The sequence below is a fragment of the Equus caballus genome, chromosome 22 (genome assembly GCF_041296265.1).
Source record: "Equus caballus isolate H_3958 breed thoroughbred chromosome 22, TB-T2T, whole genome shotgun sequence".
NCBI lineage: Eukaryota > Metazoa > Chordata > Mammalia > Perissodactyla > Equidae > Equus > Equus caballus.
In genome coordinates this window covers 38,680,708-38,708,160 of record NC_091705.1, presented here as the reverse complement: position 1 = coordinate 38,708,160, position 27,453 = coordinate 38,680,708, and the positions used below count along the sequence as shown (strand labels likewise).

The 27,453-nt window shown below is 49.9% G+C and overlaps 1 protein-coding gene across 1 annotated transcript in view; it reads left to right on the top strand.

The window, feature by feature from the left end:
• KCNB1 (potassium voltage-gated channel subfamily B member 1) overlaps positions 1-27,453 on the top strand; it is a 104,037-nt gene extending 76,584 nt beyond the window's left edge. Inside the window, exon 3 of the mRNA XM_023626723.2 lies at positions 16,758-27,453. Within this exon, the coding sequence (XP_023482491.1) occupies positions 16,758-18,764 (2,007 nt within the window). The 3' untranslated portion in view covers positions 18,765-27,453. The remainder of the gene's footprint in view (positions 1-16,757) is intronic.

Sequence of the window (27,453 nt, the reverse complement as noted above, 5' to 3'; positions counted from 1 at the left end):
GTCAGAAACCCAACCCAAACTGGCCTAATCAAAAAAGGGCATTGATCAGTTCATGTTGTTGCAAAGTCCGGAGACACTGGCTTCAAGAATGGCTGTATCCAGGTGCTCAAATAGTGTCATCAGAAACCCGCCTTTGTCTCTTGGCACGGCGTCCCTCCGCGTTGGCTATATTCTCTCTCCAGAGGGCCAAAGATTACTCTCTGGCCCCTGCAGGTTGACATCCTGATGACAGCCTGACGAGGGCTCAGCAGCCCTGATGAGAGAGAACCCTTCCTTCCCAGTCGTTCCAGAAAAAGTCCCAGGACAAAACTTGATGGGCCAGTTTGAGTCATGTCCACACTACTACACCGATCACTATGGCCAGGAAGACGGATTTTCCTGATTGGTGAGCTTGGGTCTCACTCTTACCCCCGGAGCTGGGGAAGGGGTCGACTGCGCTCAAAACGTGAGGGTGCAGTGGAAGAGGGCTGGTTCTCCGAAAGAACTCTGAGCAGTCCAAAAACGGACAATAGTGCCCAGCTCCTGGGTGCTCGCGAGGATGAAATGGGAGAAGACGCTGTGCCTAGTTCTTATCCACGCTCGGGGGGCCTCGCCTTCGCCTCTCCCTCCCGCCCCTAAATATCCCTCCGCGCGGCGTGCCCACCCCGGAGCCGGGCAGCCCACGGTCAGCCCTAACCCTGCCGGTGACTCTGGGCGGTTCCTTCTCTGCTCCAGGCCTCAGGTTGGTCCTCTGACAAATGGAGGTGATGGAGGACCCTCCTTCCGGGGCGGTGGTGAGTGAATGCCGCGGACGCGGCACGAAGCGGGTGCTCAGGGGCGGCCTCTCTCTCTGCACCCCTGCCCCAGCCACACTGGGCCGCGTGTTGTTGCCCACTTCCAAGCCTTGGCACGTGCTGTGGGCTCTGCCCGCAGAATCCATCTGGAGCCTTCAAGCCCAGCCTGGGAGAGTCCTCCTCCACGGGGCCTCACCTTTCTGTGCCTCAGTTTCCCAACTGCAGAAAAGGGATTATGAGTGAGTTACTTCTTCGGGCTGACGTGAGGAGTAAATGAGACTGGCCACGGAAAGCGAGGGGCGCCGTGCCTGGCGTGGTGAGTAATCAATAAATATTAGCTGTCATTATTATTAGGTGTTCAGAGGCTGCCTCAAGCTTGCACTTCCCCGTAGGGCCTCCCACAGGGCAAGGACTCAATAAACATGGCATTTGGGGTCGTCCGGTTGGGGCCAGGGCTTCTAAACCCATCCATCCATCCCACCAACCATCCATTCACCTGTCTGTTCATTCGTTGAATGTACTAGTATTTGCTGAGTGCCACCTCGGTGCCAGGCTCTGGGCAGTGGGGATGCAGCCTTGTAAGACAGACACAGTGCCTGCCCTCCTAGTGCTGACCTGGGTTGGTGGGGAAGCAGAAAATAAATGAGGGAACAAATGAATAAACAAGATGACTACAGATTGTGGCAAATCACCAAGAAGGTAAAACATCACGGCAAGAATGAGTGACCAGGGAGGAATCTGGAGGGAGGGCATTTCAGGCAGAGAGAACAGCAAGTGCAAAGGACCTGAGGCAGGAATGATTTCAGCCTGTTGAGGAGCAGATAAATGGCCAGCGTGGCTAGAGAAGAGTGATCATGTGGGAGAGAGCAGAGGAGGAGAGATCTGAGAGCTGACACGGCCTACATCGGGCAGAGCCTTGCAGGTCCCAGAAGAGTTTGAACCTCATTCTGAGCACACTAGGGAGCCGTGGGAGGGCTTTACGGAAGGGAGTGGCGTAACCTAGTTTCTGCCTTAAAAAGGCAGTGATGCCAGGCAGTGAAAGTGTTGAGTAACACAGCAGAGGGGCGCCAGCTTCAGTCCGGGCAACGTCGAAAAGGCTTCTCTGAGGAGGTGACATTCTGCGGAGTCCTGAGAGAAGCGAGAGAGCAGACCCTGTGTGGGCGAGGGGGCGGGAAAGGGATCCGAGGCCCAGGGATCAGCAAGTGAGAAGGCGCCGAGGGCTCGGTGACTGCCCTTTATCACAGGAAAATGAGAGGCTGCAGAGGCTCCAGAGAAGGAAAGTGTTGAAGATAAAAACATTCGTCAACACTTGTAAAGATGGCGAGGCAGACCTTATTCAGGACCATCATGACAGGTGGAGCGGCCTCTGCACTGGGACTTTACGGCGGGGGAGAGAGATTTTGCCTGACTCCGAGTATAGTTGGACATGTGGGAACGTGTAAGTAATACTCTATATACTGAGGTATTACTACGCTAACCACTGCCATGATGATTAGGATCTAGGCCTGGAGGCTGTAACAGAGAGAGGCTGAGCGAGAGAAGAGACCCAGAGGCGTTTCTCTCATCAATCCAGATGTACATGGTCCAGGACTGGAATGGTAGCTCTACAACGTTGTCATTGTCCCAGGCTCGTTCCACCTTTCTACTCTGCCTTTCCTGAGTGTGACTTTCAGCCTCATGGCTCTAAATAGCTGCTAGAGTTCCAGCCATCACATGATCATCCCTAGCAGCAGGATGGAGGAAGATCTAGAAAGAGAAGGCAGCCTTCCCTGTGTTAAAGAGATTTCTAGAAGTCTGACACAACACTTCCACTTACATCTTATTGCCCAGATCCCAACACATAACCCCATCTATCTGCAGAGAAGGCTGGGAAATGTGGTCTTTAAGCTGAGAAGGCGTGTTAGCCCATTGAAAGTCAGGATGCTGTTAATGAGAGAGAGGAGAAAATGGTACCTCACAGTCTCTGGCACACGTGGCTTTCCTCAAAGTGGCCCCAGGCACGTGGGGAACTCAAGCCCCAAGAACTGAGAGAATGGGAGGGGACAGGGAGAGGCCCCAAGAGGCATGGAGCCGAAGCTCAGGATTCCAGGCCGAGTTCCTGGCCACCTTCTCGTTTCTTTCCTAGGCGATTAGTGCAAAGGATCCCAGGCACTTTAATGAGTCAGCCCTGCCTTCAACGATCGGACCAAGGAGCTGGTGTTTTGCTGCCCTGAGTGATTTCAGGGGGGGACAGCCGAATATCTGAGGGACTCTTGTGGGACATCAGAAAGATTGTCGTTATTTCCCAAAGCAGGTCCTTCGTGGGGCATGAAGAGGGAGTCAGAGGAGACTGCTGCTGCTGATGTTAATCAAACCATAGCAGGTTCTGCACTCAGTGTGTGTGTCCTGGAGACCCCCGACTTCTGCCCCGTTGCCTCTCTCCGCTCATCTCCCCTTACTCTCCCTTCCCTCCCCCTACTTCAACCACGCTGGCCCAACACATTCCCACCTCAGGGCCTTTGCACTTGCTGTTCCCTCTGCCTGGGATGCTTTCCTACTAATGGTCAATGGCCAGCTCCTCCTTATCACTCAGGTCTCAGCTCAAATGTCACCCCCACAGAGAAGCCCACTGTGGCCGCCTGAGCTAAATAAACCCGTCACGTGGTCATTCTCTTTCCCACTGACCTGCTTCATTTTTTCATAGCAGTTTTCATCACCCGAAATGATCCTGTTGACTTGTTATTGTTCCCTGTGCATCCCTTCCCTCTACGGAACAGTCAGCTCGCACAAGCTGGCGTTTCTGCCTGGTTGGGTCATGGCTGTACCCCCAGAGCCTAACATGGCACCTGGCACATCACTGAATGAATGAATGAATGAATGAGATGAATCCTTCTAAAAACCTGCCCATGTGGGTATTATTATTTCCTCTTTACAGATGAGGAAACTGAGGCTCAGAGAGGTGAAGTTCCCTGTGTAAATGTACGCAGCTGTGTGAGACATACACAGGGAACACTGTGCAGGGGCGAGATTTGAACCCAGGTCTCGCTGACTCCGCCCTTCTCTCCGACCCCGTCCGGTGAATAATAACAGCTCGTTGTAACCGCTCCCACCGTTAGGACCGTCTTATATCGGACTGAAGTCTTGCTCCCAGCTCTAAAACAAATGGGCAGCTGACTTTCACCGGATCCTTTCAGTGTGCCAGGTACCACGTGCATTTCCTCCTTGAATCCTTGATGAGGTGGGGACCCTGGCAATCCTCATCGCACAGATGGGGAAATTGAGGCTCAGAGAGGGTGAGTAATTTGTCCAAGGTCTCACAGCTAGAAAACTGGGAAGCTGGGATTAGAATGCAGGTCTGGGTCCTTAAGCAACACGTTCTAATGCCTCCCTCCCGCTGGATCTGGTTCATTCTTTCATTTTTTAATTCATTTATTCTGCCTTCTTCCTGTGTTTGAGGAACGGAACAAGTGTTTTACTCTCTTTTACTGTAAAAAGTGTGGGTGAAAATCCACATGACAAAGAGTGTTTCTGATGATTTTAACCTTTTGGGGGGTCTACTTCTTGTCAGCTGGCGAGATCATCAGTGTTTTTAACCTCGTGTTGTCACTGTTGAAAGGCTCCTGTCAGAAGGAGGAGCGTCGGTTTAGCAATTGTCTTGCTGTTTGCCTGAGCTGGCGTCCCTGATACCCGCTCTGAGCTGTTGTTTCTTTGTAGGGACCCTCGTAAGCCATTTGCCTTTGTCTGCAACGATGCATTTGGTTGAAACCAGAGAACAGGATTTGCTCTCCAACTCGGCCTGATGAAGGATTCGGAATACGCTAGAGTGTGCTGCAGTGGCATGCACACAATCTGTGACTTTTCACATCCCAGTTTATTTCTCCCACGGGTAATTTCCACTAAGAATCCAGAAACAAGCCAGCACAGCGCTCTTGCATGTGGTGACTCCATCATCCAGTAGCTCCATCGTCTCAACATGAGACCTCCGTTCTTGCTGAGGGAGAGGAGGGGGTGTGAACTCCCATCCACTCTTCAATGGCTCAGCCCAAAGGGACAGCTCCGCGCACAGCCCCTTGGCCACAGCTAGTCACACGTCCTGTGTAGAGGAAATAGAGGGCTCCGTGTGTCCAGGAAGAAGGCAAGAACTGGACGGGAGTGAGGGCTAGAAGTTTCTTCCACCCCAGGCTCACAGACACTGCACTGCTGTGATAAAAAATGTGAAGGCTCCTTTGCCAGCCCGCCGAGCCGAGACACCCTCATCTTCCTCCGGGGCACGTCTCCGTCCCCCACGGCGTCCCACATGCAGTGCACAGGACGCTGATGTTGGTCCACAGGCTAGAAGTCAGCAAAACTGGATTTCTTACTTTTTTTAACGTTAAAAAGCAGAAATGCCACTAATTTCTTTCTTTTTTTGTCTGTCTCAAATGCTTTTTATTTTTAAAAAATCTACCCCAGTTTTTAATTTGTCTTTATTTTATGGTGGTAAGAACACAAGATGAGATCTACCGTCTTAACCCAATTTTTGGTGTACGATACGGTATTGTTGACTCCAGTGCAGTGTCGTTGAGCAGATCTCTAGAACTGATCAATGCTGGTAAGGTCTTTCTGCACCCAGCGCACCATATCGTGCCACACCCACACTGGAGACCATCTCCTTCGCCTGAGTGAAGCATCGTAGAGCTTTCAAAACACTTCCCGCATCCCCACGAGGGAGGCAGAGGAGGAATGACGTGCGCCACTCCTGGGCACGAAGTGTGAGTTCTCCGTGCCGTGCCTTCCCCTGCCTTGGCAAGAACGGAGGCCACGCATGGAGAGGATGGAGCCACTGATCCCTGAGTCACCACTTGGAAGGGAACTGCGCTGGAGACTCAACAGACTCTCAGTGGATGTTGCATGAAAAAACCCAGAGATTAAAGACATTTGCCCAAGGAGGCCCAGCTAGAATTAGAAAGTGGGTCCCTCAACCACCCACGCATCCATTTCACCTCAGTATGATCTCCACAGAGACTAAAATGCTACGTGACAAAGGTTTATTTTTAAGCCACCCAAATGCCTCTTTCTAAACATATATTGGAGATTAACCAGCAAATCTGGCTACTGTCAAGAATGACCACTCACAGGACCGTCATTCTAACATTAGCCAGAGTGGTACCCAATCCCAGCATCCAGACTAACATCCTTAGCTTCCTTTAGCAACCCCAGCCATCTTGGCCAAGCTCTCAGAGAGCACCCTCCCTACTCCCCATCCTGCCAGACTCAGAGGGCAAGGGGACAGGTTTGTGGCCCAGCAGAAACTGTGGACATTGTCCTTGCCTGACATCTATGCTCCTTGTTTTTTTGTTTTTTTTTTTTTATTGAGTTATTGATAAGTTACAATCTTGTGAAATTTCAGTTGTACATTAATGTTTGTCAGTCATGTTGTAGGTGCACCACTTCACCCTTTGTGCCCACCCCCCACCCCACCTTTCCCCTGGTATCCACTAAACTGTTCTTGGTCCATAGTTTTAAATTCCTCATATGAGTGGAGTCATGCACAGATTATCTTTCTCTTGCTGGCTTATTTCACTTAACATAATTCTCTCAAGGTCCATCCATGTTATTGCAAATGGAATGATTTTGTTCTGTTTTGCAGCTGAGTAGTATTCCGTTGTATATAAGTACCACATCTTCTTCATCCATTCGTCTGTTGATGGGCACTTAGGTTGCTTCCACATCTTGGCTATTGTAAACAGTGCTGCAATAAACATTGGGGTGCACAGGACTTTTGGGATTGCTGACTTCAGGCTCTTTGGATAAATACCCAGTAGTGGGATGGCTGGATCGTATGGTAGTTCTATTTTTAGTTTTTTGAGGAATCTCCATACTGTTTTCCGTAGTGGCTGCACCAGTTTGCATTCCCACCAGCAGTGTATGAGGGTTCCTTTTTCTCCACAACCTCTCCAACATTTGTTGCTATTAGTTTTAGATATTTTTGTCATTCTACTGGGTGTAAGGTGATATCTTAGTGTAGTTTTGATTTGCATTTCCCTGATGATCAGCGATGATGAGCATCTTTTCATGTGCCTATTGGCCATCAGTATATCTTCTTTGGAGAAATGTCTGTTCATGTCTCCAGCCCATTTTTTGATTGGGTTGTTTGATGTTTTGTGATTGAGTTGTGAGAGTTCTTTATATATTAAGGATATTAAGCCTTTGTCAGATATATGACTTGCAAATATTTTTTCCCAGTTAGTGGGTTGTTTTTTTGTTTCAATCCTGTTTTCATTTGCCTTGAAGAATATGCTCCTTGTTTTTTATTCAGTGCACTGCTCTCTGCAGCAGGGATGGACCGATGCCATTTGTCAATGTTAAGACTGACAGTTCCTTCCTCAGCTCCTCGTGCCCTCAGCAAATACAGGGCATTGGCGGCCATTCAGGCAGGAAGGACATTGCCCCACGTTTCTCTCCGTCATCTCCTCTCTCTGCAGGGGCCAGAGTCAAGTCCCCCCAACCAGACGCATTGTCCTCAGATGGGTAGGAGGTTGTAATATCACCAGCTCCCAGAATTCCCACTTAGCAAGTCTCGTGGGAACTTAATTGCCTCTTTTGGGAAGAGGGTACCCAACCCAGAGCTGGCTGGGAAGTGTCGGTCACTTCGGGGAGATGGTTTGAGTGAGGGCGTATGTTAAGGGTGCCGGGATAACGTGTTAAAAACAAAGACGAGCTTCAGCGTCTAGGAGACGTGGGTTTACCCCTGCCTCTGCCACTTCCCTAATTGTCACTTTGGGTGTTGTCTTTATGAGCCTCAATTCCCCAATTATAAAATGGGGGGAGGGGGAGGGCACACCCTGCAGGTCGTTTTCAGGATGAAATGAGGTCCTTCACTCTGTAAGTATGTATTGACTGTGTGCCCTGAGGATTTAGGATTGAGAAAAATCAGACAGAGAAAACCCCTGCCCTCAAGTTGCCCACATTCTACAGAGGCAGCCATCATTGTAAAATTGCAACGTGGACAGCATTATGAAGAGAAGGACGTGGTACTGTGAGAGCCTGCAATTGAGGACTTGACCTGGCCAAGGAGGTGAGGGATGTCTTCCCTGAGGAAGTGATGTCTGAACTGAGATAAGAAGGATGAATAAGAGTTAACCAGGCAGAGTGAAGGAAAAAGCGTTCCAGGGCCTAAGGAACAGCATGTGCAAAGGTCCTGTGGCAAGAAGAATCATGGAGACTACGAGGGACCAAAGGAAGGCTAATGTGCTTGCAATGAGAGAGCAAAGGGGAGTGTGGAAAAAGATGAGCCTGGAGAGTTAGACAGGGTATAGACTAAGCACCTGTGACAATAAGACCCAAAATGCAGTGGCTTAAACAAGATAAATGTTATGAGGTAGGCCAGGAGCTGGCAAACTTTTTCAGCAAAGGGCCAGTCTAGGGCTGGGACTAGCTTCCATCTCAGATCCAATATAGTTGCTCCAGCTCTAGCCATCACACCTGCCTCCTAGGCAGGAAGAAAGAGAAAAAGGAGAAAGGCCAAGCATCACTTTTGCTCACCTTCCATTGGCCAGACTTAGTCACATGGCCACATCTAACTGCAAGGGAAGCTGGGAAATGTAGTCTTTATTCTGTAGTCATAAAATTCTATGACAATGGAAGAAGGGAAGAACAGATATTGAGGACAAGTGGTCTCTGCCACAGTGGGCCAGAGTGGCTTTGGGAGACAAGAAAGAAGTCTATTTGTACTGGTCCGATGGGAGGTGATGGTGGCTTGGGCGAGGATAGCGTCTTGCAGGTGGAGAGAATGGAGTGGATCCAAAGATGTTTGTGAGCCGGAATCGACAAGACTTGGTGATGGGTTGGATATGGGGGCAAAGGATGGGGTGGGGTGTGGCAAGTGTGACCCCCCTAGGTTCCTGGCTTGTGCAAGTAGAAGCAGATCTTGTCTGGAAAGTTCTTCCTAGACGGTAGCAGGTCAGTGAGCCGTTCCTGTCTTCCGTGTTGCATCAGTGGGCCCAGGACTCAAACCCAACGCCCACAGAGACCTGGCAGAAAGGAAAGGAGTGAAGGGGCCTGTGGCAACAGGGGACCCCGAGCCCTGTCTAAGGGGGCGGCTGCTCCTCAGCTCCAGCCAGCAGTTGCCATCAGGAATACAGGTTGACTGTAGACACATCATCTGATTTTCCAAGGGAATCTGAAAATCTGGATTTTTATGTGAAATCTCCCAACGTTGAAACTTGGGCACATGAGTAAAAGTAAATTTCTCAGTCCCAAGATGTCTGGTTTATAATGGCTATGACACCCCCAGCAAGGCCGCTGTGCCCCATTTCCACCTCTGTGACTCGGTTGCCCTCTCATGGTGAAGCCCCAAGGCCTCTGCCCTCGTGCTTTGCTGTCCAAGCACAGGGTCCCTGGATTCCTGTCCCTTTGTGCCCAGGAGTGCCCCCTGCAGGCTCCTGACTCAATTTCACCAACCTCCCTAGGGGACCCCACCTGGAGGGGAGGGGGAAACTGTCAGCCTGCTCCCAATCCCCTTAATCGGATCTGCGCCAGTGACCCTTCTAATTAAAACTGCCCGGCCTAATCCTCCCTTAAAGCTGGGGGAAGCGGAAGCGCCATAAAAGGAGTGAAAGGTTTGATGGTGCAGAAGCCGCCTCCTTCTACGTCCTTGAAAACATCTTGAGTTGACGTACAGACCTGAGTCCCAGATCTACCGCTTACAAGCTGTGTGGTCCTGGAAAAGTCACTTCATTCTCTGAGCCCCCGTTTCATTCATTCTCTTGTTCATTAATTTATCAACTGTAGGGAGCACCTACTCTGTGCCCAGCACGGTTTCAGGAGCTGGGGATACGGCAGTGCGACACAGACCTCGCCTGGGCTCTTGTGGAGCCGACATTCTATTGCCAGACCCAGAGGAGAAAATTCCAGCCCAGCAAGACGGGTGCTGTGATGGGAGGAAGTCAAGGGCAGTGGGGGTCCAGAGGATGGACGTACGCAACCCAGACGTGGGGGTCAGAGAGGGCTCACTGGAGCAAGTGGTCTCTGAGCTGCAGCCTGAACGGGCAGTAGGAATCAGCAGAAGGGGGAAGGAAGGGCATTCCAGGCAGAGGGAACAGCATGGGCGAGGGTCTGGACGTATGAGGACCCTGGCCAAATGGCTTGGGAACTGTAAGTGGTTTTGCCAGGAATCAGTGTGGCATATGCAGTAGGAAATGTGGGACATGGTCTGGAGAGAGAGAAGAAAGGCAGTCTTGATATAAAACCCGAATCTCTTTATCATGCTTTGTCAGGCCCTCCTGCCTCTGGGACCTCCTCTCCTCCCACTCTCTCCCTTGCTCACTCAGCCCCACCCACACTGAGCTTCTTTCTGTGGCTTGATATGCCAAGCTCATTCCCACCTCAGGGCCTTTGCACATGCTGTGCCTTCTGCCTGGAATTCTCAGATCTTCGAATGACACACTCCTCATCCTCAAGTCTCAGCAACCAGGGCACTTCCTGAGAGAGGCCTGTCCTGACCACCCAACCTCATGTGGACACCCCCAGTGCTTCTCGGCTGAGCTGCCTGGTTTGGTTTTCTCAGTATCATGTTGCACATTAACACTATCTGATATCATCTTGCTCCTTTATTGGTTTATGGGTTTTTTTTGTCTGCCTCTCCCTACCAGCTCCTTGAGGCCAGGGAAATTCTTTCTTATCCATGCTGCATCCCCAGCAACTAGCATAGTGCTTAGTAAGTGCTCAATAAACACTTGCCAACTAAATGCAAAGGAATTGGGACTTTATCTGTGAGCATGGGGAGCCGTCGCAGGGTCTAGAGCAGGCCGTGGCTTGCTTGGAGTTCTGCTTCTCTCCTGTGACCATCAACATGGCTGTGAGCATTGGAAGAAATGGGATACTCTTTGTGGAAAGCAAGGTTTTTGTTGTGTTTTTTTTTTTTTTTTTGTCAGGGAAGGATTCACCCTGAGCTAACATCTGTTGCCAATCTTCTTCTTTTTTTGTTTGTTTTCTGGGGTTTTTTTGTTTTTCCTTCTCCCCAAAGCACCAGTACGTGGTTGTATATCCTGGTTTAAGTCCTTGTAGTTCTTCTGTGTGAGCTGCCACCACAGCATGGCTACTGACAGATGGGTAGTGTGGTTAGACGGGTGGTGTGGTTCTGCAACCAGGAACCGAACCCGGGCCGCCAAAGCAGTGAGAGCACCAAACGTTAACCACAAGGCCATCAGGGCTGGCTCAGCAAATTTTTATATACTTTATTGAGGCTTATTGTACATATCATGCAATACACCCATTTCCGACGTGCAATTCAATGACTTTTTAGTAAATTTTCCAAGTTGCATAGCCATCGCCTTAAATCAGTTTTAGCACGTTTTCGTCATCCCAGTGAGATCCCTCATACCCGTTGACTGTTCGTCCCTATCCTCACCCTGGCAACCACTGACCTTCTTTCTGTCTCTATAGATTTCCCTTATCTGGACATTTCATGTAAATGGAGTCACACAATCTGTGGCCTTTCACGTGTGTCTTCTTTCACTTAGCATAACGTTCTCAAGGTTCCCCCACGTTGTAGCAGGTATCAGTGCTCATTCCTTATTGCGGATGAAGAATGTTCCATGCTGTGGCTGTGCCACAGTTTATCCAGACGTCAGGTGACGGACATTTGATTTCACTTCTTGGCTATTATGAACAATGCCGCTATGAGCACGCATGTGTCTGAAAAGCAGTTTGCAAGCCCTTAACATTAGGTCAGCTCTCAGCCTGCCGGAGCTTCCAGTGTCGCTGTACAGACCTGACTGCAGGGGGCTGTGTGACCGTGGGCAAGTGCCTTCTCTTCTCTGCTTGAGTCTCCCCGTCTTTCCAGAGAGGAGCCTGGGTCCTTTTCTGCACGGACGTTCTGTGCCTTGTGCACATTCCTGGAAGAGCAGGGAGTGTGCGGAGGAAATGATGAATAGTGTGTGTTTACTGCTGGAGCCAAAGGTGGACATCCTGTGAGCCACCATGGGAGCCGACAGTTAGGCTGAGGAGGGCCTGGCTCCGGCACCCCTGACTCCCACCCAGGGGACTCCCACTTGGACTCCTTTGGACGCCCAAAGCCCCCTCCCCCGTTTGGAGTAGACAGGTGGGTCCAGGATGCAGAACCTCCTCACTGGGAAGGAATCTGGGGACAGCCTCCAATCCCTGGTCCCGGCTCCTGCCTCTGCTCCCTGGGTTCCTGGAGTCCTGCCCACACCCGATCGGGCTCAGATCCCAGGAAAGTAAGGCTGGAAACGCAGAGGCCTGGTCGGGGGTTTGAGCTGGGCCTGGAGGACTCAGGGTGCTGGCTGGTCCCCTACCCCTGGGGCCCATCCCAGAGACCAGATCAACACTATTCATTTGGGTTCAAGGCTGTTTATAGGATGCCCACCACCTTGGCCACAGGTGCTGGGGTCCACAGACCTACCAGAGGCAACCAGTCTGGGTGGGGGTGGGGGTGACGATAAATTACCCGAATAATAACTTACTAACATAATATTTATTAAGTGGCTGTTGTGTGGCAAGTGCTCACTTACTCTCATCTCCATTTTAGACGTAAGGAAATGGAGGCTCAGCAAGGGGAAGTGAGTTGTCTGAGGTCACACAGCCAGGGAATAACAGCGCCAGGCCTCAAACCCAAATCCCAAACCAGCTTATAAATAAGCATAAGGCTGTGGAGTGATAAAAGTGATGTAAGGGCCTTATGAATCCTTTGACTCAGCATTGCAGCCTTGCAGTGACTGCCCCCATCTTACAGATGAGCAAACTGAGGCCACAAGGGGTTTAACTCCACGTTTGGAAGTTCCCCAGCCAGGCAGTGTGGCTTCAGTGGGTCTGGAAGAGAAAACAACCTGTGGACAGGGCCAGGAGAGGTGGGGGGACCCTCAGGCTGCGTTAGCTCACACGCCATTGGACCTGTGCTCCGCGGGGAAGAAGGCCTGGTGCGCTCTGCCCCTCCCAACCCAACCCTGAGCAGCCCCCCCCCGCCCCCCATTCCCCCAGGATCCAGTCAGGCCTCTGCCCCTTCTTTCTTCTTTCCTAGGCATCCTCAGGCTGAGAGGAGGGGAGGCGCGGGCACATTCTCAAGTACAAAGGGGGTGCCTGCCTTAGTATAACAGGCCCTAATGACTGTACAATAGCTGGGTGCATAATTCATGCATCTGTCAGCAGAACATCAATTATGTGGGCCTTCCCTGGAGTTGTCGGGGGTTAGAAACTGGAGCAGGCTTCCCCTGCCAGCCTCCGGGGGAAACGGGACCTCCCAGCTCTTAAAGGAACAGACTCCCCCGGAATCTGCCCTTCTCCTGCAGGCTCCCTCCTGCCCAGGAGTCAGAGGCTGGACCAGCAACGTGCGGGGGCGGGGGATGAGGGGGTGGGGGTTAGCCCAAGGCTCTGGCTGGCTGCCCCAGAAGGTCACACCCACTCTGTGCGTTGGCCTGAGCAAAAGCTACATGTGCAGAATCTCCTTTCTCCCACTCTACAACACATGAGGGGCTGACTGTTGGTGTATCCTGTGGTTTCTCCACCTCGGTCCCACTGGCATTTTGGGCAAGGTGATTCTTCATTGTGGAGCTGTCCTGCGCACTGTAGGATGTTTAACAGCATCCCTGGCCTCTACCCATTAGATGCCTGTGGCACCTCCTCCAAGTTGTGACAACCAAAAATTTCTACAGAATTTGCCAAATGTTCCCTGGGGGTCAAAGTCATCCCCGGTTAAGAACCGCTGGAATATCCCCATTTTATAAATAAGGAAACTGAGACAAGGCAAGTTCCAGTGCCCAAGACTGCCCAGCCAATGAGCGGCAGAGCGGAACTCTCCAGGGCCCACACTCCTACCCTCAACGCAGGAGTTCCGAATAATTCCAATTAGCCTGTATTTATTTTCATGAATATTTAATGTATATAGCCCTAGCACGCAAAATCAGCAGTTTTGCAAATATTATTTCTTAGGACGAGGCTAAAATAAAACAAAGAAGGTGAGTACTGTTTGTTTTCTGGTGTTTTTTTTACTGTTGAGGAAAGATTGGTACAAGTAGCAAAAGAACACATGCAATATGATGACAAAATCCAGCAAAACCAACAATAATTGGTTTAGGGATGTGTACATTTTGTGTTAAAACTTTACAGAAAAGCAAAGGGATGAGAAAAAATTCTGCTTATCTCTGGGGCAGAGAAGGACGCACAGGAAGGGTCAGTGTTATTGTCACACGCTGTTTCCTAACTTGGGTGATGGCCTTGCAGGTGTCCGTTTGATTGTGGTTCGTAAATATGGATAAATTAGATCTACTTTTGTGTGCATCAGATATGTCATTTTATAAAGTCATTTCAGAATTTTTCTTTTTCAATGAGTGTAAATCAAGAAAGTAAAACTCAAAAGCCTTTTTGTAAGACACAGGATATGTGGGACACAGCCACAGCAAAAAACACATCAAGAAGTTGGTGGGACAACAGAGGTTGGAGAAACACTGTTCTGAGCTGGCCTAGACAGACGCCAGAGCCGGGCCACCTGGGCATCCCCACTGCCCACGCATAGTAGCTGAGCGATAAATAGTTGCCACATTGAAAACCGAATGCTGGTCCTGGCACTTCCACTTGTGGCTCTGCAAACTTGAGCAACAGTCAACACTTGGGGAGCGCCTGCTGGTGTTGTGCCCTGGGCTGGGGGCTGGGTGTGCAGAGATAAATCTTAGAGCCAATCCCTGTCCCGCCTAAGCTCACAGATACTGGGCAGTGATGGGCACACACACACATACACACCTGTAATGTAATAAGTACCCCAAGGTATGGCAAAAGGGTGAGGGAGCCCAGAGGATGGAGTGGCCAGGCCTGCCTGGGGAAAGGAGGGTGACTTCAGAGGGGAGGGGACGTGTGGGCTGGGTTTTAAAAGATGGGCTGGAGTTCACTGGACAGAGAGGAAGGGGCACAGACATGCAGAACTGGCCAACAGTAGCATGTGGCTAGAGAAACATGACGTTTAGGAACCTGTGTCAGGAGAGGCTAAAGAGAGGGTCAGAGCCAAGATGCAGAGAGACCTGACAACCATGTGTCCTGACTGGATTCACTGCAGGGGACAGAGACCTCTCACACTTGCCCAAGCAGCAATGGCATTTACTTACAGGATACAGCAGGCACTTTCAGAACAAGAACAGGACGCAGAGACTAGCCAGACCACTCGGAGGCTGGGTGGTCTGTGTTGACGGGGTGGCACGGGCTGAGATATTTCCCCCAGGACGATAGCTGGCATTTATTAGACATTCACTCTGTGCTGCTGGAAGCCGTCCTAAGTGCTCTGCAGGTGTTAAACCCTTTAATCTTCACAGTAGCTCTCAGGGGTAGATACTGTTATTAGCATCCCATTTTGCAGATGAGAAAACTGAGGCTTGGAGAGTTAAATAACTGGCTCAAGCTGTGGAAGTGGCAGAGCTGGGACTTGAACCAAAAACAACCTGAGACCAGAGCCCAAGCTCTTAACTGCTGCCCTTTCCACCTGCTCTCGAACCCCCTATGTCCTCACTGCTCCTTCTCTCTGCCCCTTCCCTTCATTCTCTGGCTTCTCTCAAACGTTCAGCTTTCCCTGATTTTTTATGGCTTCTCTGTTCTCCTACAACTTGGGAGATTCTTGCTTGGGGCTTGGGCTTATTATAAATCGAGTTCAAGGCTAGATTGTACTTGACCATTTAATTCAGAGGCTCACCATCCCATAACCCACTCACCCTCTAGATCCGTGAACTGAGATTTTCAACAATGGGTTGGCTGAGCCCAGCTTGGATTTTCCATCCGTCTCTGGCCCAATCAGCAGCAGCCAGGATCAAATGACAAAAGCACGGTGACCAGTCCAGCGCTTCAGCAGGAGCTGCAGAAGGAGGAGGGCAAGTCTCCGAGAAGAGCACAGAGGGGGTGGGGGGCTGACTGGGAAGCTTAGGGGTTTAGCGTTTGTCCTGAAGACTCCTGGAAATTTATTAAGCAGGGGAGTGATGTGATTGGATTTGGATTTTTGAAAAAAGACCCTCAGAGCAATCTATTACATCTGCTTGTATTTCCACATAAGCTGCAGACTGGCCTCGGTTCCATTAATTTCAACAACATCCAGTGACCTCTTTGGCCAAACCCTCTTTTTGATCCAGGGGACCCAAGGTGTTTAAGCTGTGGTTTAGCCTCAAAAATTGAAAGTCCTCATTGGGAGTTAATAGTGTGGGTCCAGGATATCTATGCCTCCCTGGAATTCACCTGCAAAATCTTGCATATCTAGCAAAAGGGTCCATAGCTTTCATCTGATTTCTAACACAGCTTTAAGAGCTCATGCTCTGAGGCCAGACAAACCCAGGTTAAAATCCTGGCTCTGCCACTTTCCAGCTTTGGAAGCCTAAGTTTCCTCATCTGTTCAATAGAGATTCAACGCTTAATGGGGTTGCTCGTAAGAATGAAGTAAGGTATTGCGTGGAAAATGCTCGGCACGGTGCCTCGCATCCAAGGCACACTCTATAAAGGGTAACTGTTGCTATTATTCTGAGAATCATGTCATGAAAGCAGTACCCCACCCCATACTAGTTATGAACTGAACCACCGGTCTAGATCACAAGTCAGCAAACTATGGCCCCCAGGTCAAATTCAGTCCACTGCCTGTTTTTGTAAATAAAGTTTTACTGAAACACAGCTACACACATTCAGATTATGTAATATCTAAGGCTACTTTCTTGCTATAACTGCAGAGTTGAGTAGTTGCAACAAGAATTTATGGGCTTCAAAGTCTAAACTATTTACTGTCTGGCCTTTACAGAAAAAGTTTGCCAACCCCTGGGCTAGAATTATTAGCTTTAAATCATCGCAATTCTCTGGGCCTCAGTTTCCACATCTGTACAGTAAATTAATTTGAATAAATGATCTCTTTAGCTCAAATATCTAGCTGTTAGTGACTACTGAGATGTAAAAATGCTCTTGAATGTTGAGAAGCGTCCTGCAGACGCAGAGTATTACGATGACCATCCCGTTGGTGGTTGATAACTAAATCTCGCTCTTTTCTCCTCACAGATCCTTGCCATAATTTCCATCATGTTCATCGTCCTCTCCACCATTGCCCTGTCACTCAACACGCTGCCTGAGCTGCAGAGCCTGGACGAGTTTGGCCAGACCACAGATAACCCCCAGCTGGCCCACGTGGAGGCCGTGTGCATCGCCTGGTTCACCATGGAGTACCTGCTGCGGTTCCTCTCCTCGCCCAAGAAGTGGAAGTTCTTCAAGGGCCCGCTCAACGCCATTGACTTGTTGGCCATCCTGCCGTACTATGTCACGATCTTCCTCACTGAGTCCAACAAGAGCGTGCTGCAGTTCCAAAATGTCCGCCGTGTGGTCCAGATCTTCCGCATCATGCGTATTCTCCGCATCCTTAAGCTTGCACGCCACTCCACTGGCCTCCAGTCCTTGGGCTTCACGCTGCGGAGGAGCTACAATGAGCTGGGCTTGCTCATCCTCTTCCTCGCCATGGGCATCATGATCTTCTCCAGCCTTGTCTTCTTTGCTGAGAAGGATGAGGATGACACCAAGTTCAAAAGCATCCCAGCCTCTTTCTGGTGGGCCACCATCACCATGACAACTGTTGGGTATGGAGACATCTACCCCAAGACTCTCCTGGGGAAAATTGTTGGGGGGCTCTGCTGCATTGCAGGGGTCCTGGTGATTGCTCTTCCCATCCCCATCATCGTCAATAACTTCTCTGAGTTCTACAAGGAACAGAAGAGGCAGGAGAAAGCAATCAAACGGAGAGAGGCTCTGGAGAGAGCCAAGAGGAATGGCAGTATTGTATCCATGAACATGAAGGATGCTTTTGCCCGGAGCATTGAGATGATGGACATCGTGGTTGAGAAAAATGGAGAGAATACGGGTAAGAAGGATAAAGTGCAAGATAACCACTTGTCTCCCAACAAATGGAAATGGACAAAGAGGACACTGTCGGAAACCAGCTCAAGTAAGTCCTTTGAAACCAAGGAGCAAGGATCCCCTGAGAAGGCCAGGTCATCTTCTAGTCCTCAGCATCTGAACGTCCAGCAGTTGGAAGACATGTACAATAAGATGGCCAAGACCCAATCTCAACCCATCCTCAATACCAAGGAGTCAACAACACAGAGCAAACCAAAGGAAGAACTTGAAATGGAGAGCATCCCCAGCCCCATAGCCCCTCTGCCCACTCGTACAGAAGGGGTCATCGATATGCGGAGCATGTCGAGCATTGATAGCTTCATTAGCTGTGCCACAGACTTCCCTGAAGCCACCAGATTCTCCCACAGCCCCTTGGCTTCACTGCCCACCAAGACTGGGGGCAACATGGCCCCAGAGATGGGCTGGCGGGGAGCTCTGGGTGCCAGTGGTGGTAGGTTTGTGGAAGCCAACCCCACCCCTGATGCCAGCCATCGCTCTTTCTTCATCGAGAGCCCCAAGAGCTCCATGAAGACCAACAACCCCTTGAAGCTCCGAGCGCTTAAAGTCAACTTCATGGAGGGCGATCCCGGGCCCCTAGTCCCCGTTCTGGGGGTGTACCATGACCCTCTTAGGAACCGGGGGGGTGCTGCAGCTGCTGTTGCTGGACTGGAGTGTGCCACCCTCTTGGACAGGACTGTGCTGAGTCCAGAATCCTCCATCTACACCACAGCAAGTGCTAGGACACCCCCCCGGTCGCCTGAGAAACACGCAGCAATAGCATTCAACTTCGAAGCAGGTGTCCACCAGTACATTGACGCGGACACAGATGATGAGGGGCAGCTTCTCTACAGTGTGGACTCTAGCCCTCCTAAGAGCCTCCATGGGAGCACCAGTCCCAAGTTCAGCATCGGGGCAAGGTCAGAGAAGAACCACTTTGAAAGCTCCCCATTACCCACCTCCCCTAAGTTCTTAAGGCAGAACTGTATTTACTCTACAGAAGCATTGACTGGAAAAGGCCCCAGTGGTCAGGAAAAGTGCAAACTCGAGAACCATATCTCCCCCGATGTCCGCGTGTTGCCGGGGGGAGGGGCCCATGGAAGCACACGGGATCAGAGCATCTGAACTACCGCGCTTGGAGGAGAGACTTGTGGCGAGGTCCAAAGAGGAGTGCTGTCCAGCTTACCTGCCATAGAGCTTTTCTGCACAAACTCTGAAACAGAAAGGCTCTGCAAAGCCCTCAGAAAGAAGAGAGACTCCAGAGAAAGCTCCCTAAGACTTTGAGAGCCATGACAGGTCCACCAGAATGAAATTGGCCAAGCCATAGGTATGGCGTCTCCTTGTCACAACTCCACTGCCCTCTTTGGGAGATGACATGAGCAGGACTCACGGCCACCATTACCACATTCTAGACAGAACCAAGGCTACCTACTCCCCATTCTTCTCCCATCACTCTCCATCACAGCCTCTGAGGGCAACACCTCCATTCCTCCTAGCTTCAGCTGGAGGAGGATGCTGGAACAAGTGGCTGGTATCGCAAGAGTGGGTTGACCAATTTGGTTTTGGGTGTTGCCTGGCCACTTCTAGGAACTCCTGTCCATCACCTCCTGGATGGATCCCACTGTTAGAAGGCTACAGGGAATGCTTGCAACTTGGAGAAATCTCTGCGCCATAAGCCACGATCCCAGCACAAAACCCTTACTCAAATGTCTTCATTGACTTCAGTATTCCGTAATACCTGAGATTTTATTTTGAGATATCATCAGGGTGAGTTGCACCACTTGTACTCAATTCTAATTGCCCCCTGGCAGTCTGGGAAGGGTTCAGAAAGCGGGCACTCAGCCAACAGTATGAACTCTGAGCATTGCTTTAGGGCTGTGGAAGGAAAACGCTTTCTGTGCATCACTAGTGTAGACTCAAAACATACGCAAGTGGCACATATGTGAAAGAAATAGCTTATTCAAAGAGACTGCATGTTACTGAAGAACAGAATAAAATCTGATTTTTTTTTTACTTGCAAAAAGGAAAGGAAAAAAAAAATCCCCAGTTGAAATGCCCAGTTCAAACTTTTGAATACTTCCTGCTGTGGCAGGGAAAGCATCTACTATAATAGAAATTCTTTCTTGTTTCCTGTGGTATTCCAGTTTTAAAAAAAAGTTAAAATAAAAAGCACTTTATGTTTTTCAAAAATAGGTTCTACCAGGGACAGTGTCAACATCTCGCACTTTAAAACAAGCACTATTTCCCATGGGCCACTTGTTGGGACTAGAATTGGGTTGTTGCTACGTGCGTGTGTCCAGCCACGGTGGGTGATACTGTGCTGGTATCGCCGTCTGCCATGTCAAAGTCTGTGGGCTCCCTCCCTGCCCCTCTGAAGCTCCCTCTTAACCCCCTTGCATCAGGAAGGGTACTTGGCCCTTGAGTGGGACTCCTCAGAGTCACGAGTGCAGAAAACATGCACATCTCAGAATGCAGTAGATGGTTGGGCATTGAGTGTTTTACTCTGTTCTCTTTCTTGTCCACCAGCTGTTGGTGTGTTTTCAGTGTCACTGTCTGTACTAAAAAGCTCAGCTCTCCTTTCTGCAGCCATCAATGCAGCCAGTACAGACAAAAGCAATAAGTATTTGTGTGCATCATGAGCAGGTCTGGTGTATTTCTTGGTGTTGGTCTTCCTGTCCTAGGTTGATGACCTGGCGTTGACCTGCCTGGTTTTAGTCCCACAGCATGGTGTTGTTGGCCATTCCTCGGTTCGGTAACATTGGGTTGAGCCACTGGTTAGCACGATGCCATGCTGTTGGCCCATCTGTCGGTAAAGATGGCACGTTATTGATCTGCCTGTCTTTAGTACAATGGAATGACGTCATTCTCTTAATACAATGTTGATGGATAACGTCCCAGTTACAACAGTGTGAATCTGCCGACCCTCAGTACAGTGACAGGTGTATGTCTTCCTGATGGAACAAAACACGGTGTGGTTTGCCTGTCCTTCATACAACGTGCTGTTGATCTGCCTGTTGGTACAGTGGTATGACCCACCTGTCGGTACACAAATATCATGGAGTTGTTCTGCCTGCCCTCCGTATAGTGGATGAGGTTGGACCACCTGTCACAGGTATGATGACATGGGGTCATTCCACTGCCCTTGGAAATGCGTGTTCTCTGCTGCACATGCACCTGGTTCATACTGCTTCTCAGCATCTCCAGGGTCTGTAGACCCTTCCAAGAGGGTGCAGTCCTGTTCTTTGCTGTGTTAACAAAGAAAACGAGAGCCGAAGTATCTTACCTCCCCGGAGGTGTCTTCAGGGTACCCTCATGGCAAAAGCAAAGGGACTGAGGGGGCAGGGAGAGTGTGGCCATCCTGTGCTAAGGGCACACCAGACAGGAAGCAGCAGCCCTTCTGGGGCGCTCTGCCGAGCACACAGTTCACGCTGGGGGCGTCTTGAGGAACGGCCACACACCAGTCCTTCCCGGGCCATCACACGCGTCTCTTCTTTGTTTTCATGACCATTTATGTCCACCATCAGCACAAATGTGAAAATTCAGGGAAAACAAACAAATGCTTTTTGATAAAAGTAAATAGTGATTTCCGATTCAGATATTTTTAGAGCTGATGCTATCTGTAAAAATTAATAATAATAATAATATAGTCTATTTTACATATCAGGCAAGTGAACGTGTTTAAATATAGCCATATATAGCGAGAAGGAACTTACCACCCCTTCTTCAAATCGAGGCGTTTCATTTGTTGGTCGAAGCAGACGAGAAGTGTACAGATTGGAAATGAATTCTTTCTTTCTCTTTTTAAAACTAATAACCAATTGGTGCAACTCTCCTTGTAACCAAAGGCCCTCTCTGCCTTGTGTGGTCACGCAGCACCTGGCCCTTCTTTCTCATGTATTTTGTCTGACCTTAAAGTAGCATTTTATTGAGTCACTTTTGAAGAACGAATTCAGAAGTATCATTAAGAACCTACCTTTTCAGGCTTAATAGCCAGAGTCCTATAGAGTTCTTATAGAAACAGAATAATTGAAACTCAGCATATACTATGCTTAGAAAGTATTGCATTCATTTTGGGTTTTTCTTTTACTTGTGTATGTATTGTGGGACTATAGCTTTTACCCTGTGCCCGATTCAAAATAGAGTATTATAACTTTTCCTGGGCCCCTGCCTGCCAAAAGGAACATACCCAGATTTTTAATGTGTACACCCTACCCGTACCCGTGTATCTGCACTGGGAAATCTACGTGAGAGTCTCCACTGAGAAACTAACCTTGATGGACAGGTCCTGATGGATGAGAGGAAAGCAAGAGTCTGGAGGCAAATGCTGCTTTGACATGGTGGTCCACGTCCCACCCATTCCTGAACCAACGAAAGCGGGGAAAAAAAACAAGTCAACCCAAAGAAACAAAGCTGGGGCTACAAGTGGATGGACGCCTGGTCCTTTTGGCGAATTCCGTGAAACTTGTCAAGAACCCAGCCGAACTCGAGTTCCAACTTCCACCACTATCAGAAAGGGCTAGGGACCAGGTAGCTGTGTGTCCCAATCCCAGGGGCAATGGTCTGCCACCAGAGGAGAAAGCTGGGCAAGTCCTGGAGGGACCCGTTTATTCACCTTTTTATCTTTGGGTCACGGAAAACAGCAGGACATCCATGCAGTAGATTTCTCAGTGCCTTCGTTAGGGGTTTGATCTTAAGCACACTTCATGGGGAAAGAAAAGCGGGGAACAGGACATTCGTTCCCGTGGAGGCCATTTCTCTAAAAACATTGGGGATCAAGAAGGAAAAAAAAGACGACGGAGACAGCAACGTCCTGAGGAGGCCATTTCCTTTCAACCCGCCCGGCTTTCCCCAGAGAACCCCGGAGTGATACAAACTTTTTCAAACTGATTCCCGACCTCTCCTCCACCGTGTCTTCGTAACTGTAGCCTCATCCTTGCCCTTTCTCCTAATAAGATTCACATTTCTAAGGAGAAAAACACAAAACAGTATTCTCTTCTGTAAGACTGCAATGTATCGTTGATGTTTGTAACTATTGTATACTTCTGTCTTGCTCCAAGTCGTGGCTGGAGTGTCTAGTCCGTGGGGAAGGGCGAGTTTAAAATTCACCACAGACAAGGGTCACTAAAGCCAGGCCTCTCTCTCTCTCCTTTCCTTATTTCTCTGCCAACTAGTCTCAAGTAACACAACCCTGAGCTTCGGCCTCCAGTCAAGTAACTTTGAACCAAATAACAGCATGGCGAAATGCCTCTGGGACATGATCCTTTGGGAAAGGCCTTGCTCTGTGGCTGTGAAGTTGGTGGGAAGAAGGGGGCTCCGTTAAGACCCCCAGCAGGACGGTGAAGAATCTCCAGCCCTGAACAGAAGTCTCCCCGCCTCTCACTCCTTATATGACAGCATCCAAATGCTTTCACTCGGCCGGGACGACCCAGACCAGATGTGGCTACACCCAGAAATAAGAGTTACCTCTGCATTTTCTGTTGCCATTCTTCTGGCTCTAGAAGTATCTGATGTGTGACTGCGTCATAGGACGTCCACACATCTCAGAGTAGTCCATTTTTCTGTTCAGATAAAAATATATTGTATATGTATTTTTAGCAAATTTATAATAGGGCCATTGAGTCTAATTCTTCTTTTGTAATACAGAATGTCTTAGGAGTTTTATTGTTGGTCATTACTGTAGCTGATATTTTCTGGTCTTTTTCATCTCTTCCCATTGCCCCTTGGGCTGTTTTTTCTTTTCTTCCTTTTGATTCTGATTTTCTGGGGGTGGAGAAAGACTCTGGGGTCTGACCCTCATGCAGGCATTTCCTGACACTAGGTCTAGAGTCTGTTGACACTGTTGCTTCCCTCATTCCGTCTGTATGTTTCTCTTGTTTATTGTTATCATGAATCCAGGGCAAGGATGCAGGAGTGAGACCAGGGAGCAGAGCTACATGTGGCCGTCCCAATCAGGATGGGATGTGGGATGTTTTTAGCTCATCCCGTACACTGCTTCGGGGATCTGAAGGGACTGAGTTTTCTCATCCCCAGAGGTCTTAAAACTGAAAATCTCTTGCAAGCACACTTTCTGCTGGCATTTCTGAGGTCCAGAACACTCCTAAGCCCCTCTCGGCTGGCCTGTTGCCATGTTCAGAGCCCCACTCTCCTGTGACATCAATTGGGTCAGAAAATTTCCTGAAGGTCAGAAAATTTTCAGGTTCTTGTGGACCTCAGAAGACATGCTGGGCCTCAGATCTTATCACCTTTCTATTAGTTCCTCATTTCAATCCGTTTCTAACAGCCTCACCAAAAAGACAGTGGCCAGACACACTTGCAGCCACACTCTGAGAAGCCGTGTGCCCAGAATCTGCCGTCTCATCTCCACTTCCCTTTCCAGCTGCCTGGCTCCAGAAAGCAGGCAGTGGTATTTTTCCAGCTTTCACCTATCCAGGCCTAGGGGAGTTTCTGGACTGTCCTGATATTTAATTCCACGAGGCACTTTTTAGCCTCAGATGGGCAGAGGACATCTCGTGAAGCCGGATCTTCAGAAGAAAATGATTCTGCATCCATCAACTCATGCAAGAAGAGGAACAAAGACCAGGTGATCTGCAGCTGGCGTCCATTTAGGTTTTCATATCCCGCCTGCCTCACTCTAGTTCCAGGGCGCAGGCCTGTCCAGATCAGGACCGATCAGGACCCCCCAGATGGCAGCGAACCGTCACCACTGGATCAACCCCAAAAGGAAACCAACCCATGTACAAAGTTATTATCCTGGGCTGTGACCCTAATCAGAGTTTTCTAACCCTAAAATTCCTGGTCGTCTGGTTTGAATCAGAGCCAAATAAAACAGACATGATTTTTTAAAACTTATGCTCAAGAACAACAGAAAAAATTATCTCCTAGTTATCTGCTAGGTCTGATGCCCAGAGAAGCAGATACCCTTGCCTGAGGCTGCTCTCATCCAGAAAGAGGTTGTATGGTTGGGGTTTCTACCCACTGGCCCTGATGTTGTCTTAACCTGGAATTTCTCCAGAACTCCCCCAAATGCCATTCTGAAGAAATGAATTTGGAAGGGGCTCTGTTAACCGAGCGGCCCCTCATCTTTACCTCTAACTCTTACTCTGCATTTCTCCCTGCAAAGATCCTGAAAAGCTCTCCTGAAGGCTGGCCAGGATGGGGAGGAGGGGGGCAGTTCACCCAAAGAAGAAACCAGTAGCTTGCAGGATGGCTGCATGAACTTGCGTGAGAGGGTCAGGGCATCAGTTCCAGCTCAAATGAAGGAAGCTCTTCTCACAGGCCAGGCTGCCTGACCGTGGAACTCAATGCCGTGTTGGGTAATGAGCTCCCTGACACCACAGGTGTTTAAATAGAGGCTAGATGCTGTACAAAATGGGTGTTGTGGAGGGATCCTAGCATTGCCTGGCAACTGGACCGAACAACCAGGGAAATTCTCTCTTTCTCTCTCTCTTTCTTGGGTGTGTGTGTGTGTGTGTGTGGTTTGAACATCTAGGCACAGACTCAAGCCACTGAGGCAAAGGCAGGGAACACAGTTAGCAGGAACTCAAATTCTAGGATTTGGAGCTTTCTGAGGGGCTGCCAGGGAGGGAGGTGGCAGCAGGATGCTTCCTCTCTGCTCCCCATCTTGGACAATTTTAATGACCTTGTCGGTCACCCATCCAGCCCATCCCCAGTGCCCTAACAGGTGTCGCACTGGCTAGGATGAGGCCCATGCTACCCACCCCCGCAGGCCAGCCAAGGAGGAACCCCCATCTGGCTGGGCCTCTCACGGTGCTTCCGCCCTTCTGCCCAGACCCTGTGCCCTCCTAGGTCTGAGGCTGTCTGTACAAGAGACACAATTTTCTTTTACTCACTAGCCAGCTGCCTAATGAACAAACTACCCGGGCAATAGCAAATGCCACCATTACCAAAGGGCTTTTCTTTCTGGCAAATAAAACAGGAAAACCCATTCAAGACCTTTGAAAGTCCGCACCCAATGAAGTAAGTCTAGAAGGGCCCAAAGAGAGAGGCAGCCATAATCCAGCTTTACAACCAAATAAGGCTTTGGCTGCCTGCAGGCAGAAGGCCCAGGCTCCCACGTCGGCAGCCCCTTCCCAGCTGGGTCTGGACACTGCATCCTCCAGAGAGAGCGATCGGCCAAAGAGGTTTTAAAGCCCCTCCCAATTGTGTCTGGTGGGTTTGGAGGAGGTGGGATTTCATCCTCAGAGTGACCCCAAATCCAGCCCATCACAGGTGGTTTTATCTCGAGGTGAGGCAGGGCGAGAGGTTTGGATGGGTAGACTGAGCCTCCTTCCCCCAAAACCAAAATGAAGCAAAAACCCAGATCCCCCTTGAGGCTCTGTCCTGCAGGAATGGCTCAAGTGAGTGGCTGCAGCGACATGACCATTCTGGAAAACAAAGGAAACTCCCAATTCTGTCCCATTGGGATGCTCTCAAGGTCGTGCATGGACTGCCCCACACTTCCTGCCTCCCTGAGCTAGTCCAGGTTTGGGGAACAAGAAGGGAAGCCCAGGAGAAGATGGCCAAGAGATTCGGGCTTCTCCTCGGCTTGGTTCGTGGCGCCCTGGTCTTCACTAGGGCCTCGGGCTCTCTCGGAGATGAGCTTGACGTCTGAGCTCGGTGCGCCCAGCGGGTGGGGAAGAGGGACGTCAGCAACCGCCGGGCTGGGCAGCTGGCTGTTTGCTCCCCAGACCCATCCTGGCTCCAATCCAAAGTCAAGGGCTGGGAACACCATTTTCTGCACCAGGAACTCAGGGTTATCCCCCAGCGAATGCCCTTGACACATAGTTGTCACCCAAACTGTGTTTTTTTTAAGTGAGTGAACATGTACATGGTCGACTCGAGTGAATGGATGGATGAGTGAATGTGTGAGTGAGTAGAGAAGCTCATTAATTCTTACCTGGCTTGAGGTATTGCAAACTGGGAAGGAAGGAGAAATTGGGAGCCCCTTCCATCAAAGCCCATAAGCCTCGCCAATGCCATCTGGCCTTTCACTCAATTGGGGACCAAGTTGATGTCCAAATCTGACACTTGTCCACCCTTAAGGGCGTGGCCTTCCCAGAGCTATACTTCCGGGGGCCGTGGGGCAGGCCAGCCTCCGTCCTACTCTCCTACCGTGAATTTTCAGCCTCACGTTCTAGCGTAACTCACACGTAGTCCATAGGAGACCACAAAGTGGTTTTCCAATGGGCTAAGCCAAGGGTCCAAAGTAGGGGTTTCCCCTGGTCTGGGACTTGCTGGGGGCAGGAATGTGGGAGCCGACATCCGGAAACTGGATCGCATTCCCTGAGCCGTAGGAGTCCAGCTGGAAAGGGGGCCAGCCTGTGCTCCAGCTTGTAGAGCCAAAAGGTCTTTGTTTTTGCTGAGCCCCAGTGCCCTCCACGGTAGCATGCGCCCCGATCCCATTAGCTAAAACCCTCTGCCTCTCCCAGGAACCACGGTGTGATGTTGCGGCTTTTCTGCCAGCAAAGCCATTCTGATCACCCCACCCATTTTGGGGGCCAAGCCAATCACATTAGCCATAAATGACCAATGTCCTTAGCCGCTCTTGTCTCGGGGTCGCGTTCGTGGGTCCTGTTCATCTCTTGTCAGTTGACGTCTCTAGTCCTTCCTGTAAAGGGGAAAATGAGCATCACACACACACGAGGAACCAAACATCAAAAAATCCCAGTGTCTTTTTATGCATGTGACGAGATGAAATTGTGACCTCCAGCTGCTGTCCTGTCTTGTAAAATATGTCCAAATGTCTAAGAATTTCTAAGCAAATGGTCCCTTAATGAAATCTGCAGAGTTCAATAAAAAGGTCTGGAGAAAACAA